Source organism: Sitophilus oryzae, unplaced genomic scaffold (assembly GCF_002938485.1).
Source record: "Sitophilus oryzae breed Bouriz unplaced genomic scaffold, Soryzae_2.0 scaffold_227_pilon_pilon, whole genome shotgun sequence".
In the NCBI taxonomy this organism is placed as follows: Eukaryota; Metazoa; Arthropoda; class Insecta; order Coleoptera; family Curculionidae; genus Sitophilus; species Sitophilus oryzae.
In genome coordinates, this window is record NW_022146782.1 from 3,044,392 (window position 1) to 3,060,784 (window position 16,393).

At 32.8% G+C, this 16,393-nt stretch overlaps 2 protein-coding genes across 3 annotated transcripts; one reads left to right on the forward strand and one right to left on the reverse strand.

Moving 5' to 3' along the window:
* The first annotated feature begins 66 nt into the window (after window positions 1-66).
* On the forward strand, window positions 67-5,614 carry LOC115884388 (inositol polyphosphate 5-phosphatase E). Of its 2 annotated transcripts, none has more exons than XM_030902949.1 (9): window positions 67-358; window positions 407-676; window positions 738-864; window positions 925-1,099; window positions 1,373-1,530; window positions 1,839-2,111; window positions 3,254-3,480; window positions 5,092-5,315; window positions 5,429-5,614. In XM_030902949.1, the coding sequence occupies exons 2-9, from the start codon at window positions 446-448 to the stop codon at window positions 5,541-5,543; spliced, it is 1,530 nt and encodes a 509-aa protein (XP_030758809.1). In that variant the 5' UTR covers window positions 67-358; window positions 407-445; the 3' UTR covers window positions 5,544-5,614. The 2 variants fall into 2 exon arrangements, with proteins under 2 accessions (XP_030758809.1, XP_030758810.1); XM_030902950.1 differs by having other exon boundaries at window positions 90-296.
* A 1,570-nt stretch (window positions 5,615-7,184) lies between these two features.
* Window positions 7,185-16,281, reverse strand: LOC115884387. Its single transcript, XM_030902948.1, has 6 exons — window positions 15,992-16,281; window positions 15,643-15,909; window positions 13,600-15,590; window positions 11,488-11,692; window positions 10,274-10,752; window positions 7,185-8,710 (listed from the first exon to the last, which is right to left on the reverse strand). Exons 1-6 carry the CDS (start codon window positions 16,118-16,120, stop codon window positions 8,485-8,487), a joined length of 3,297 nt encoding a protein of 1,098 aa, XP_030758808.1. The 5' UTR covers window positions 16,121-16,281; the 3' UTR covers window positions 7,185-8,484.
* Window positions 16,282-16,393: the final 112 nt, after the last annotated feature.

The following is a 16,393-nucleotide window of genomic DNA, read 5'->3' on the forward strand; positions in this document are numbered from 1 at the left end:
TATATATGACAGACATGTGATGTAACTTCAAATAAAGATAAGAAGAAAATTCTGTCATCATATGTCATATACTTGAAAAAAATAAAAAATTCTTTATAAATAATTTTTTGTTATACAAAATGTCAAAAATCTACTTAAAAGAAACAGATATGGAAACTTACACAATTTTTATTAATGTATTATTACTATAAATGAGAAAAACGCAAACCGTTTTATTTTTTTAACTTGGCCGTAATGTATCTCCAGAATCGATTAGTCAGATTTAAAATACAAACATTTAAAATTGACTGTATTAGGTATGTGAAAAGTTTTTTAAAATATTCTGATTCTAAAGAGCTACTCTAATAGAAACTGTTAGGTAAGTTTTATAGGTCAATAGTGCGAAAATCTATAAGTTTAATTTTAGAAAAATCAATAAATCATATCAGCTGCTGCCAGAGAAAAAATGAGCCAAGACCGTGTTAAGCCTAAACATAAAGGTTTTGCAAGTTTTCTGTTGCCTAATAAGCCTCCCAATAAAGTAGGAGTTACCGTAAATAGGACTCAAAGCGCGAAGGAACCTAGCTTAAAAAACTTGACACATTCCGAAGCAAATAGTTCAATTAAAATTTCCAAAAGACCTTTAAGTTTCGACACTAAAAATGGATCGGTCATGAATAATGACTTGCTGGCCCCAGTAAGTGATATTTTTGAGTTTTTTCTTTATTTATTTTTATATGAAAATAAATATGTTTTAGCCTACTAGTATTTTGAAGAGGGAAAACAGTTTATCAGACAGTCACTTGTTTTCTGAAGATATTGAGAATTCAAATTTAGATAAACCTTTAGAAAAATATGGTTCTCATGAGAGTGTTCTAAAAGAAAGAAAGTATTTTCTTATAGATATTATAGTTAAGTTTAATTATATTTTTTATGTTTATCTAGATGTTAGCACTTTACATCCTATTCCTACAATAAAAGCTAGAGAAAGGAACTTTCTGCATGGAAAAATTGGTGCAAATTCTCTTCTAGGATCCCCTGAGTTGGATAGAATTTGTCCAAACAGGGAAATAACTATATTTGTGGGAACATGGAACATGAATGGGCATTCTCCACCTAAGTAACTATTATTGATAATTAGGAAAATCAATAAAAGTTGGAGTGAATGTCATCAAAATATAAACAAATTCACAGCGCAATGTTTAATTTTTTATTTGACTTTTGATAAAATTGACACTTGTCATTGAAATAAAAACATATACAATTTTTCTATATATATCTACTTTTTTACTTTGTTGTTGTTTTACTTTGTCTTTGATGGCCAGCACACCAACTTTAATAGATATCCTGATATTTCTTTTATTCTTTGTTAAATATTGAAGAATTCTTGTAGGGAATTGAATGACTTTGTTCTGCCTATCGGAATAAAACATGTTCCGGACATATTAAGTTTTGGAACTCAAGAGTCCTGTTCAGAGAAATTTGAATGGGAGGTGTCTTTACAGGAAACTATCGGACCATCACATATACTCTATCATTCTACCAGTTTAGGTAAAAATAACAAGAACCTCTATTATACCATATGATCGAAAGAAAAAACGGCGTCAAAGACGGCGCGGAATGACAATCTATGCTAATTTTGGCGATGTCATATAATAAAAATTGATTAAAGTATGTCAAAAATTAACACTAATTATACATAATTTTCTTACTGGTAGTGAGCGCCATTATAAAATAAAGAAGTGTACGGGCTAAGTAAATGACCTCTAAGGCTTGACCTTCAAACCTAACCCAGCCGTCTGTGACGCCGTTTTTTTTTCCTTTATCATACATTATTAATTTCATTAAAAATATTTTAGGAACTCTACATCTGTGTATTTTTATTCGGCGCGACTTGATATGGTACATTTCCGTGCCGGAAGATGCCAGTTTATCTGTCAGACCGGGCAGCGCATTTCGCACCAAAGGCGCCGTTGCCAGTTCTTTTATGATTTTCGGAACTTCGTTTTTGTTTGTAACTGCGCATTTGACGGCGCATCAGGAAAAAGTCAAGGAACGCGTCAGCGATGTAAAGAGAATAGTTAATTCCTTGGATTTGCCCAGAGTTCTTCCATGCAAAAATAAAAACAAAGGTAATATATTTTTTTGTATTATAATTTTATTGCAAAACTGGGACTTGATTCTAACTCATTACTTTGCAATATTTATTTTTATAACCATAATACTTTGGATAACTCTTGTTAGAATCAAAACCAGTGTGCTTATTTGTTGATTTATTATACATATGTATTTATATATTGTATTATAATATACTGTTGATAAGGTATAAGAATTAATGTTGATTATTTGAATTTTTTGGCTTCCAACTTTTCTTTAAAGTGTCAGTCCTCTGGATGTTCTTCTTTTAGCTGTGAGTAAGTAAAAAAAATTGGTTTGTTTTGGATTTTATCCCATTTTTGGTTTTCCATCACCATATTTCACTTGTAAATAATATTCACTACCTTAATCAGGCATTTTACAATATTACAGCACTTGGTGATGAAGCACTTGTCCATTATTGCTTGTTTTTAATATATTTTTTTATATTTTCTATCTGGGTATTTCTTAATATGACGTTGGGTATATTTCATGTGTTATAATATGCAACTAACATTACGCTTGGTCCTAAAGAATGGCTAGCTTAATTTCAACCCTAAATATAGTTGACATAAGGTCGAGAATAGATCAGGACTCGGTGTATTATTGCTGTACAATGCCGTTTAGTGAAAAACTAGTGGTAAGGTCTTGTACAAACATTTACGCAGGGAGTCCATCAGTAAATGAGTCCCTTAATATATTATGTTTTATTATTACATTATTCTTTTCTTTGTTAAAGAGGGATTGCCATTAAAACATGTTAAAATACTACCATTTTTTGTCATCATATGTATATAAAATTTTTGTGTTGATTTGTCCTTAATATTTTTTACTTGATCATTTACTTATCATTGGTTGTAAATATTTTTTGTGGGTCTGTCAAGGATTTGACATTAATCAAATATTAATTTTGTATGTTTTCTGTTTCAGATTTTCGCGAGATTGTGGACAATAATGGATCAGTTACAACGTTTGTATGTATAGTGTTATTTAGTTTTCTAACTTTCAACTCAACATATTGAAAGAAAACTGTTTTTATTAATAAAAAAATACGTATGTATAATAAATTCAACCACGCCTTTAACAAAAAACATTTGTTGCTACTTTTTCTTGGTTACTTGACGACGTTTTTTTATAGACGTGACTCAAAATTTCGACTACGTTTTCTGGTCAGGAGATTTGAATTTTCGTCTGGCCACGCCCAGAAGCAAAGTGTTGGAGTGGCTGTCAAACACTAGTTTCCCCCTACCGTCGCATCTACCTCATGGATACATGCACTATGACCAATTGTGCACTGTTTTAGCCGATGGTGCTGCATTTAGGGGATTTTCAGAAGCCAAGATAACTTTTCCACCAACTTATAAGGTATTTAAGAAAAAACATAAACACATATACAGTCCTGGACACTTTGTCTCCCTGGTCTGTGATTTTAATGCATGTGACAGAGATAAATATAAATGAGCGGTTGACAGACAGAGAAATAAAAAGCGGCATACAGTGTTGCCGGTTTTTATGGGTGTAGGCAGCGATATATGTAAGAGAACACTTCGCATTTTTCTCTCTCCGACTTACAAGAACGCCATAGCGATTCACTTTTAGACATGTAGATAAACGCTGACCCAAGAGCCTTCCCTGATTGATCCAGAATAAGCATATTATTATCTTAGTCTTAAATAAATTTGAAAAAAATTAGGTACTTATTTTAAAAACTTTCATGTACACTACTGAACTGAAGATAATATACAGGGTGTTTCAGAAAACATGTCTCATCTCTGGTGGGGAGATTCCTCCAAGATTTCGGCCTCCTTAATGAGATAAACGCAATTTTATTCATTTGCCTTGATCCAAGTCTAATAGCAACCTTTAAAAAATATATTATCATTAACTTGAGAAAGTTTTAAATAAGTACTCATTGTTTTCTCATCAAAAAATATGAAAAAAAGTTCCTATAAACACGGTTTATATTGGACTAATATTAATAATAACTAATAGTAATAATATTTCGTAATAAATTTTTTAGTCTATAATCATCTGGCTGATGATGCTAACATGGTTAGTGAAACGCGCGTCCAGTGTAAACGTAAAAGTGTTTTGGTGTATTGTGGTGATTTAGTGTAATTTTATTTTGCTGTGTAACACCAAAGGTTCCAAACCTCAACTGTAATAATAAATTAGGTAAAATAATTAACTTATTAATTTCACTTTTATTTTAATTTCATTAACTGTGATTAATAAAATTGCGTTTATCTCATCAAGGAGGTCGAATTCGACAAAATATCAAGAGATCACTTTTAATTGGCATTAAACGTCCTAGACAATTTTGATATCAAAAGAAAAAAGTCAGTGGCGCACATGTTTTTTTTTTGAAAAATATTCCAGTGATAATCCATATGCACGTGCCTGATAAATTTATCGACACTTTTTTGGCATTAAAATATGTAGCACTTATAGTAATTTTTACCCTCAAAATTGCATTCAAATCACTAAAAGTAGCAACGAAACAAAACAGAATCGGACGAATCTCCCCACGAGAGATGGCACGTTTTCTGAAACACCCTGTATATCAAAGCTAAATATAATTCTATTCTACAGCTGTAGTAAGTAACAGCTATAGTAAGTATTAACAGCTGTAGTAAAATGAGTAACTAATTGTGAAAAATAAAGTTCCAACCCTAGATGCAACATTTTTCGTAAATGCCTACTTGTGCGGTTTGAAATTTTTAACCAAAATCCGGCAATACCGCATAGAAGAAATGTATCAACCAAACTTTTATCTCTTTTTAATACATTTGAGTATCTATTATACATCACCGTTTTACATGTTAAAATTCAGACCACACTTTTGTGATAATCTATTTTCATTTTTTAGTAATTAATTTGGTAATAGCCTTGGGGTAATAGTTTCAACATCTTTGATACAACAAGGTGCAACTTTTATTGATTTTTCTATAGAGAATGTTCTCTTCTTCCTTCCAGTATGATCCAGGCACTCAAAACTTTGATTCCTCATCCAAACAAAGAACACCAGCCTATACGGACCGGATCCTCTACAAGCAAAAGAACGCCAGAAGGCTTAGCGGAGCCCTAGAAAATCCACCTTTACAATGTTTGGTGTACGATTCAGTTCCGAGCATAACCAGTTCAGATCACAAGCCGGTTTGGGGCGTTTTCAAGGTCCATTTGAGACCGGGACTTGACACGTAAGTAATACCGTGTAAAATCGAGGAAAAAAAACGGCGTCATGGTGGTCTTCGAAATAATAATTGCGGGCTACTGTGACGGCGTTTTTTTTTAAATTTACGTTTTTTTTTAGAATACCATTGGCAGCGGGAATGTTTAATAGGGAAGTGTACTTGGAGGGTTTGAAAAGAAGGGCTGAAACCTTGAGTAAGAGAAAGGAGGCGAGCACTGTTTGCTCTCTGCAATAATCTAGACAATCAAAAAACTTCACTTTCAATCAAAAAATCGCCGCGTTCCTAAGTATCTCCCTTATTTAGAACAATAGGCAAGAAAATAAGTGGATTTTTGTCATTTATTTATATTGTGAGAGTATGATTTTATAAAAAAACAATTTTACTTGTGTAATCTATGAGATTTTGACGCTTCATTAGTGACACCTAGTGACATAACAGGAAACTGTCATTCTGTCAACTGTTTCTTATACTATATTAAAAATATATTAAGTTTTTTTACTTTCTACTCTATCAAGATCAAACACGCCTATGAGTTAATTTTTTTACACTTTCCTGTGCATTTTACAAAACTTTTTAGAACTGCAGAACTCTTTACTAAGAGCATGCAATGTTGTCACTTCATACTGTCCCTTATATTCTATGAGATTTTGACAGCTTAAAAATGACAATAAATATACAAGGTATCTTAAAAAATAAGTGCAAATATTTTCAGGGCTGGTAGATCTCGATAAAAGAAACACATTTTCTGTTTACCATTTTTAGAATAAATTGAAAATGACCGAGTTATTTAACTTTGAAAATTTAAATAATTAATGCCGACATTTTGAGAACCGCCTACATTAAGCTTATTGGATGCCCTGTGTTGCCACATGTATAAGAAAGTATACACTTGACTGAAAAAATTTCTAATATGGCGAATATGCAATAATAATTGCTTTATTCTTTAAGTTCAGTTGAAAATAATTGTAAAAATGTATTAGAGCATATTAAAAAATATGTACAATGCGTTTTTCTAGAATTATTAATAATTTATTAATTATAATTAAAATAGTTTTCATAATTTGTTATGTAGAAAATTAAAATTACTGTGATGGTTATAAACGCAAAAATATGCAGAATGTGTTTAACGTAAGAGGTGGCAACGTTGCAGGGTATCGATAATACCGTCAAGAAGTTTCAGGAAAATAAACCTGCGGCACTAAAAAGTTTTTTAATTATATATCCTGGAAAATGTTAAGAAAATATAATATATTCAACAATTTTTTTTGCTGTAAAAACCTCATAGGCCTTGAATACCTGCACTTATCGGAGAGAAACCCTGTATAACATTTATATTTTTTATCATTTCATATGGTAAATGAAAAATATTTAAGTTTTTTCATTTTTTTGCTGATAGTTTATACAATGTCTTTCATAAATAAGTGTAAATATTTCGAGCAATATTTTTTTTTCGCGAAAAAATAACAATCCGGTGGCTCTCAAAATGTGAACTGAACGTTTTAAAAGTAAATTTAACCAAACCAGTCCATTTATTTTCCTTGTCTCGATTTAGAGCTAACTAAAAACTGTGATTAACGGGAAAATATAGCGCACTTCCTCCTTCTAGTCAATCATTTATATAAAATAATTAATAAACTCCATAAACCGACCAAAGATTGTTAAAAATACTATTATATTTATCGTTTTAAGATAACGTACCGTATTAGAAAAAATCAAAAGAAATAAAAACCTTATTTTAGCAAACTGTTTTTTTATTTATTTACAAGCTTAGACGAAACAACAAGATGGATAATATAATAAATATAATCTAATATTAATAATTAAAACGTAAAAAATGTCAAACGCTATATTAAAATATGTTAATATAATATCCTTAGACCCTAGAAAAAAAAACATATCTAAATATATATAAAAAGCATTAAAATTTAATTGTTATTTAGATAAAACTGTATACTATTCCTTTTATGATATAAAAATATACAAAAAGAAAATTATAAACATTTCTTTTATCTATCTTTATATAAGATAGCGAAATAGTAATACTAGGCTTATATAGAAATATATTTAATATAGGTATAACTGAAATGAAAAAATAATTAAAAAAAGAGTATAATGCTAGATTTACATTTTGAAAAAATGTACAGATAAGTTTGGGCTAGCTAATATTTTTGAGGAAAAATTACATATACCTTAAATATTCCCAAATCTCAAAAATACACTACATGATATACAGGGTGTGACAAAAAACCGCAACAAGTTCGAAGTTCAACAATAAAAAAAAAGTTTTTTCCAACTGTTTGGCGTACCTTGTATAAAGCCACTAAGCTACCTTACGTCACAAATAATGTAACTTTTATATTTAAAACAATATTAAAGGCACTTTGGTGATATATGTTACAAAATACAGCAAAAAAGGGAGGAACGCTACAAAAAAGGACAAATAACTACAATAAAAAGATTAGATATAAGTGAAACTATACAGGGTGGCCCACTAGTGTGTGGGAGTGCAATATCAGTATATAATATTGTTGACAAAGAAATGAAAAAAAACAAGGTTTATATAAATGTTGTACCTCATGATTTTTATCTTATATTTTACTATTGAAAAAGCCATATGCAAAATAAAAACTGAAAAAAATTTAGGTACAAAAAAATGCTCGTTTTCTAATTCTGCATCTAAATAAAAAATAATATACAGTGGGTTGCATTTAAAAAAATTGAAATATAGCATTATAAATATTGCAATGTCGGCCACGCTATAAAAATACCCTGTATAATATAACGAGAGTTGCCCTGTTATCCTTGATATTTAAGAAAATATAGCTAAATATTAATAAAGTTAATTTTCATTTCCTGGTTTCTACAATTTTTCGGATATACTGTTTTTATCCAAGATTTTAGTAAATAAGAAATAGTATGGCAACACTGTATAGTACTTATGGTTTTATGTTCCGTTTCTATCTGTTTCCTGAAAGTTTTCTTATTACGGAAGACGGTTTACCGTAGTTTACCGGTCCGGAATAAACAACTGAATACTGCCTTAGACATAAACCATTGACAGAGTGAGGTTAGAATTCTATTGACTGTTAAGTTCCTCCCCTCCTCACTTGCAGCATTTTGTAACTTAAGTTATCTAACATATTTACTGGGTTTTTGTCCAATCAAAGCCACAGATCTACACTAATACTCGGTGCCGCGCCTCCATATGCCTCGTGAAGCTCCTGCGATGTTTCGTTTCGAAGTAGCAATGGTTGCATTCGAAATACTCCACGTTTTGCTTGGTCATGTGGACCAAAACGTGCCTGGCTATGTTGACCTTGCGGAAGGTGCTGTAATCGCAGCTCGCGCAAAAGAACTGTTTGCCGGTGTTGGGTTTTGTTGTCGTTGAGGGATTCTTGACACTGAAAAAAGTAAAATTTACGAATTTTTTTAAGCAGATTAACTAAGAGTGGCTCGTGCTATAACCAGTTCATAGAGATACAATTTTCCGAATAGTAAATACCGAGATACGAATTTTTCTTTCTAATAAGGAAAAAATAGAAAAATGAAAGGCGGAGGATCTTCCTATTAAAATAAGAGCTCATACTTGGAGAGAATTTTTTTGAGGTCTAACCCAAGGATACTATAGAGATAAGGATAGTTCGATTCCTATCTTCCTGCACTGTCAGTTTTTTTACGTCATCTGGGGACCGAGTTGAAGTTGGCGCTAAAGATTTTAGACAGTGACAGTTATTTTTGCATTTGACGGACGAGCGCACAGTGCGTTGGAAGATAAATTTAGCAGGACAAAAGGGTTTGGTTAGAAATAAGCCAAAAAAGTGTACTGTAAGAATAAATAGTAGACATTCCAATTGATATAAAAATGCATGAATATTCTTTGTATTTCGATACATTTTTATCAACCAAATTTGATAAAAATCAAGCTCAAATCAGCAAGGCAGAGATCATACGAAAACAAAATATTTACAAGTGCTTATACATTTTATTCCAAAGCCAAATTATGTTGAAGATTGCCAAAGGTATGTACTTTTCTACTTGGACACCGATGCATACAGGGTGTTCAAAAAATATATTTAATATTAAATAAACTTAAATTTTATTATAATTTATCTACTTATTTGATAAATAAAAATATTATTCTGATTGAGGTTTTTTTTAACTTGTGTTAGTTATCTGCTTTTAGATACATTCTATATCAATAATTGTTTGGCATATGCAGAATGTACAAAGCTTTTTGTACCATTTAGGGCCATACGTATGACTAAAAATGCATATTTTTCGAAAAAAACGTCGTATTTTCCTTAAAACAAGAAAAAAATGAAAAACCGATCAAATTGTTTTTTCTAATTTCAATACAGATTCGTCGTACTTGGTAAAAATAAATTGTAAATTTGCGGTAAAAAAGATTCTTGATCAAATTTTCACACTCTTATAAAACACCCTGTATACGAGAATTCGCTAAATATATTTTCGAAAACCACATCAGCATCTTCATCACAATAGATTCATGTAAAACCTAGTCCAAACCGCATCCCAAAATCTTTTTTAGTTCAAGAGATATTCAACTTTAAATTTACCGTAAAATTTTGCTTGTCCCAATAATTATGTCCGGCAATTTATTTGACGAAATTGTCCACAAGTACTAGTTAAACGCTTTTCTTCACTTACGCACATACGCCAGAAAGAAATCTAACAACTAGCCTGTTTGTTTCACTTATTTTTAATGGCTAAGCCGTAAGGGGAATCCCCCGGGTTCCGAGCGTCGACGCATCGGCCCGGAACGAAGCGGTTTGATCTTAATTGAGATCGATTCGGTTACCCAGTAGTAATGTTTGGTAATGTGTTGATCCCGCGGATCCCGCACAGTAAATCCCGCAACTTTGATCCCGCGGAATCTTAGAGGGATCCCGTATTTGCGGGATTGCATTCCCTACCCCCCAAACATTCTACATTCTAAGACTTACTGAGGAGGATGCTTCTTATTTTTGTGATTGGCCAAACTCCTCTTGTGTATCGTCCGGTAGGGACACATATCACATAACAGCAGTTCTACTTCCGGTTCTTCCTGCTTGATCATAATCGATTCCGTGTCGTGCTTGATGTCCATGTGCCTCTGCAACATCTCCTCCGACTTGGTGCTGTACGAGCACCGCTGGCACCTGAACATCGGCACCTCCGGGTTCTTGATGGGGACGTCTTGGTTGTGATCGATCACGTGATCGGGCATCACCGCCTCCTCCACCGACTGGAAGTGGCACTGGAAGCACTCGAAGTACTCGTCGGACGTATCCTTGTTCATGACGCAACAGTAGAACATGTTGGCCACGTCTTTGTCGTCGTGTTGGAGTAACACGTGGTTCATCATGGGGTGCTTCCGTTTGCTGGTGAACGCGTCGCAAAAGATGCATCCGAAGATGAGTTGGCTGCTGATGTGAGTAGTCATCTAAAATAAAGTTTATTATACATACAGGGTGGCCCATTGAAAACGTTCCGCAAGGCATAACGGCCATTCACCCACCGGTGAATGGCCGTTAACCCACGGCAAATTCACGTCACATTGACATTTTTCATTATTTTATTCGCATTTGACTATTAGATACCGGCGAAATTGCGATGCTGTCAATATGTGCTCAACGCGTATCCAGAAAACGATTCGCACGGCAACGAGAATACCAAAATCGACTGCTTTGCGTTCCGCTAATCGCATGCTTTTGCTCACCGCTTTGAAAGCGTAACGTTTTTATGTCAAAGTTACAGAATTCGGGCCCAGGTTCGTTGCGACCTGGTCGTCAGTGAGTTAGAGCCCTTATAGAAACACGTTTTGATGATTAGGACTTAAAAAATTAAATTTTATTTTCACGTCGTTTTTTTTATTTTCGATAAAACCGAATGGAGATTTGGAAAAGTATAAACGGAATTATTCATTATAGAACAAGCAAAAAATTTTATGAAGATATGATTATTTTTCTCAAAATGCCAGTAATAAAAATGTTTCTCCTCTTGTAAAGACAATTCGGGGACATACTGTATATTTTTTATGATTTAATTACATATGTATAGCTAAATCTATAAATTTTGATTCCCCTGAGTGTCCAAATATGCGTTTTTTGCTAGAAGTTACGGAACCCTAAAAATGAGGCCAAATTTCACCCAAAAACTTATTCTATATATTACCTACCATATGCTGAGTGAATAACTCTTCAACCGATGTTCTAAATTGACACTGACTACACTGATATTCAGAGAAATTGCCTAGAACGTTGTGTATGTATTTGTGTTGGATAAGAGATAATTTCGAAGTAGTTTTAAACGAGCAACAAGGGCACTGGTGGTACACCACTTTCTTCTTTAGTTTATTCTTTTTTAGCTCTGATGAAGGTTTCCTAAACAAAAAGAAAATGTGACACACTCATACCATTTTAAAAAAAGTAATAGACATGTTCACTAATTTCTAATTTCAATGGATTTCGATAGCTACATATGAGTAAAAAAAACATGGCATTAAAAAGTATAATTTTCTCATATGAACGCAAAACAAAATTGAGAAATGCAGCAAGGCTAGAAAACGTACCCGGCTTGAGGCTACCTGTTTTTGACGTCACTGCTTTGATCGATCGATGGGGTCCGTACGATCGTGCACTTGCCTCATTGTTTTTACAGACGTTCGCGAAGATGTATTGTTTATTTTCATTGTTTTGGTGTTTTGAAGAAGTAAAATGAGTTCAAATAAGTGGTGTTTTGTCCCTGAGTGTATGAATACTTCAAAAAATAATCCACAGAAGTTTAAATCGTTGCTTTGCGCCCCTTGATTTTAATTCTTATTTTCTACTTTAAGTGCATTTAATTTTAAGCTTGTTTTTAAAAAGTTTTTTTATCAATTTTTTCACTTGTAAATTTTTCGCTTAATATGGGTTCTATAGGGTGTTCAATTTAAAATGAGGTACATGGGGATCTCTCTTGGAAACCGTTGAAGATAGAAAGTCGGTTAAATGGAAGCAAAGTTGCGTATTTGTGTGCCCAAAAATAATCTATGTCTATTTTATTTTAAATCCATATCGTTACGTAGATACAAGGTGAAAAAGAAAAAATGAACATTTTCGAAAAACCACCATATTTTCTTTATTATTGGAGCTAAGATAATCAAAATTTCAATATATGGGCAAGGCAACATGGCAATTTTAAAAATGATATCAAGAAAAACCTAGGCCTTCTATGTTGCGCACGGCCGAGGTCAGCTTTTATTTTTCTTATGAGCGCCATATTTAAATTTGGCATTTTAAAAATCCTTCTTAAAAATGTTTTCAACCATGTATTTCAATATGGCGCCCATAGGAAAAGCAAAAGTGCACTTCGGCCATGCGCAACGTAGTAAGCCTAGACTTTTTTAAACTTGATTTTTAAAATTTCCATATTGCCTTACCCCTATGTAAAAATTTTGATGACTTTAGCTCCAATAATAAAGAAAATATGGTGGTGTTTAGAAAATGCACATTTTTCTTTTTCTCCCTGTATTTACGTAACGGTATATGGAATATTAAATGAAATAGACCTAGATTATTTTTGGACACACAAAAACGCAACTTTTCTTCTATTTAACCGATCTTGTAACTTTAACGGTCTTCAAGATCCCCATTATTCCCCATGCAGGTACCTCATTTTCAACTGGACACCCTGTATACGTGTGCGAATTTTCAGGTCAATACAATTAAAATTTAAGATTTGGCTCCTTCTCCTTAATACGGCCCTATATCAGATCAATAATACGATAATTTTACAGCTTTGTCTTAGCTTCTATATACGCATGCAAATTTTCAGTTTAAAATGATAATTAAAATTTAAAATTTGGTCCCCTCCTCCTAAATACTAGCTCAAAAACTCAATAATTTTGTATTGTCAAAAACCAAGTGTTGTTTGTTATCGCTTTCAAGTAAACCCGTCCTCCATCTCACTAAGTAGCTTTGTTTTTAAACTAGTAATAAACTCCAAATATTAATCACAATAAATCAAATTTAACATACAAACTACATCCGAGCACAACGCGATATGTCGTATTCAGCGTGCAGACAGCACCGTTTACTCGCGCGGAACTACCGATCGAAGCAGTGACGTCAGGCCGCGTTTAGCGGATTCAAACGATTACCATAATTTCGCACGGATTTTTGAGGCATAAGCCTTTTACGGAATGTTATGAAACTTTGCATACCGAGTTTTAATGTCATAATGAATGATTTTATGAGAAGTAGGCACGTTTTAATTTTTTTGTGAACATTTCTATTCAAAATGAACTTACCGTTTTGGGCCCCTTTTTTTCGGTACTTTTACTGCGGGCTTCGCTTCCGGAGACGATTCTTGTTGCTCTTCCGTATCGGTAACCTTCCCCGTCAATTTCTGCCAAGTCTTGTCCAATTCAGCCCTATTAACAACTGTCTTTTTCTTCCTTCGGATTATAGTAACGTCAAAAGGTTTAGCCTCATTTTTTACTTCCTTTTGAGTATCGATTTTATCGAAATCGGAAACTTCATTTATCATAATTACTTCTTCATTTTCGTTAGGCTGTATAACATTATCCGATTCTGGAGATATTTCAGACTGTGATGTTTCCAGAACATCAAGAATTTGTACGATAGGAGCTTCATTGTTGGCGGTTTCAGTTCTTTGTTGTTTTGGAGCAGTAACTTCAGGTTTTGATTCTTCCTTATCTTTTTCTTCGGTGACTTTCTCAGGGGTTTCAGTATTTTCTGGCAAGGGTATTTTTCTTTTTCTTCCTCTTTTTTTAGGTACTTTTGGAACTTCTTCTTGTTGAGCAGTACTTTCAGGAATCTCTTTATCAACACTCTGAACTTTGTCATCACTTTCCTGCAGAGGTATCTTCCTTTTTCTTCCTCTTTTACCCTTAGTAACTACTTTTTGAGCTGTAATTTCAATATTTTTTTCTTCACACTCATATTCTTTCTTCTCTTCACTCACATTCTCAACCCTCTCCATATTTTCTGGGAGGGGATACTTCCTTGGTCTCCCTCTTTTGCCTTTTTTAGGAACCTCAACAACTTTGTCGATATTTTCTGGCAAAGGATACTTCCTTGGCCTTCCTCTTTTACCCTTAGTAACTGGTTTTTGTGCTGTTGTCAAAGGAGTAGCCGAAGATTCTTCTTGCAGGGGTATCTTCCTTTTTCTTCCTCTCTTGCCTTTAACAACATCTTTTTGAACCACTGCTTCCTGTACTTTTTCATGTTGTAATTCAATTTTTGGAGAAACATCTTCTTTTTGAACGATTATTTTACTTACTTTTTGTTCTAGGTCTTCCTCTGATTTTTTTACAACAATCTGGTGATGAATACGAATATTACCAGTATTATGTGATTTTTCAGTCTGTTTTTCACCAACTTCTACCGCATTATTTAGATTAATTTTATCCTGAATATTTTTAGATAACTCGTCGATATTCAATTCAATCTCAACCTCATCAACACTCTCTTCTAAAACCTCTGATTTATCAGAACCACAGTCATCTACATCATCTGATTTAAGATCTAGGATTGTGTTACTGGGTTTAATTTGAAAATTCATAATAATAACTGCGTTATCTTTACCGCTGGTTTTACCAGTTTGGGTATCCAACAAGTCTGACAGTTCTTGGATGCCATTAATTTCTGGATTATAATCTTCCAGGCTTTGTAAGGTAACATCTCCAACGTCAGTAGTGTCAGCATCAATATATGTAGTGTCTAGCGTCAGAGATTTCCTTATCTCATTTAAGATTTTTAGATGTTTTCTGATATTAGGAACTTTGTTTTTTGTTGTGTCTTTTTTAACATACGTTCTATGCGTTTTTTTAACCTCAACACCAGGAATAACAGTATTTTTTGATGTTTTACTTGTATGCGCCATATCTGTTATTTTAATTTGTTTCAAGTTCTCTTTTTTGACTTTAGACGAACTCTTCTCATGACTCTCTTCACACTGGGTCTTCAGGTTGCTTTTAACTCTCTCAATCGTATTTTTTAATGCATTTGAGCCAATATTTAGTTTTGTTTTCCTTTTTACAGACAGCCCAACTTGTTTTAAATTATTATTACCTTCTGAACAAGTTTTATTTAGCTTCTTTGCTTGCTTAAGATTAAAAATATCCACAAGATCACTGCAATTGAGAATTCCTTTTTCTGAAGCTGCAGAAACTAACTTTCTTTCCTTTTCATCACAGTTATCAGTGAAGGCAGCTAAACTCTCCAAAATTTCTTCACAAACCTGACATATTTTAGATGGATTCTTTAAATTTGCATTCTGAAACAACTAAATTATATTTCTTTTACAAACTACAATATGGTATACTTGCCAAACAAATTTTACAATTTTTAATTAAACTGTTCCTTTCTTTCAAAGTAGTGTAAAATTTATTTTTGTCATCAGATATTTTCAAACACAGACGACAAATTTTATCTACATCATTTGAGATTGATTGAAGGAAGGCATTCTGTCGATTTTTTTCATTGCTTTGTATCTTGAATTCGTTATTTATAATATTTTGCTTGAAAGTGGTGAATATCCTCAGTTTTTTGTTGCATTGTTCACATATAATTGGATTTTTTGTTATTTGAAGGTTCTGAAAATGTCCAATACTTTAGATATTTCCTTAAATATTTACATTCTAGGTCTAATAATTTATTTATCTATGTTACAGTCACCTTAATAGTGGAGAAACAAATTAAATTTAGATTTTGAATAACAGCATTATTATGCTGTAATGGGGTGAAAGAAATATTTTCACCGATAATTTCTAGGCACAATCTGCAAATATTAGGCTCTTCGTCCATAATTCTCAATATATCCTGTAGCTAGGCTCACAAAATATCAATATTTGCCTGGAAGAATGGTTTTCTAATTTAAAGAAACAAACAAAATCGAGAAATAAACATTTAACTTCACAAGCAAATCATTTAAAACGAATTTGACGTTTTTAGCATCTTTTGAATATATTATGGCTTGAGAAGTGACGCACAAAAGGAAGTCTGACAGATCATATAAAAATTATATATGTTCATGGATATACAATTTTTCGGTCATTACTGCTAAAGCTTACTGGCATT

What these genes read in the sequence shown, in the direction of transcription:
- LOC115884388 (XM_030902949.1), top strand. Translation starts at nt 446, where the DNA reads ATGAGCCAAGACCGTGTTAAGCCTAAACATAAAGGTTTTGCAAGTTTT. An exon ending in CTATCATTCTACCAGTTTAG is followed by an intron (nt 1,531 to 1,838) that starts GTAAAAATAACA and finishes AAAATATTTTAG; the next exon opens with GAACTCTACATCTGTGTATT. An exon ending in CTTTTCCACCAACTTATAAG is followed by an intron (nt 3,481 to 5,091) that starts GTATTTAAGAAA and finishes TCTTCCTTCCAG; the next exon opens with TATGATCCAGGCACTCAAAA.
- LOC115884387 (XM_030902948.1), bottom strand. Translation starts at nt 16,120, where the DNA reads ATGGACGAAGAGCCTAATATTTGCAGATTGTGCCTAGAAATTATCGGT. An exon ending in AAAAAAAGGGGCCCAAAACG is followed by an intron (nt 11,693 to 13,599) that starts GTAAGTTCATTT and finishes CTTTTTGTTTAG; the next exon opens with GAAACCTTCATCAGAGCTAA. An exon ending in AATAAGAAGCATCCTCCTCA is followed by an intron (nt 8,711 to 10,273) that starts GTAAGTCTTAGA and finishes TACTTTTTTCAG; the next exon opens with TGTCAAGAATCCCTCAACGA.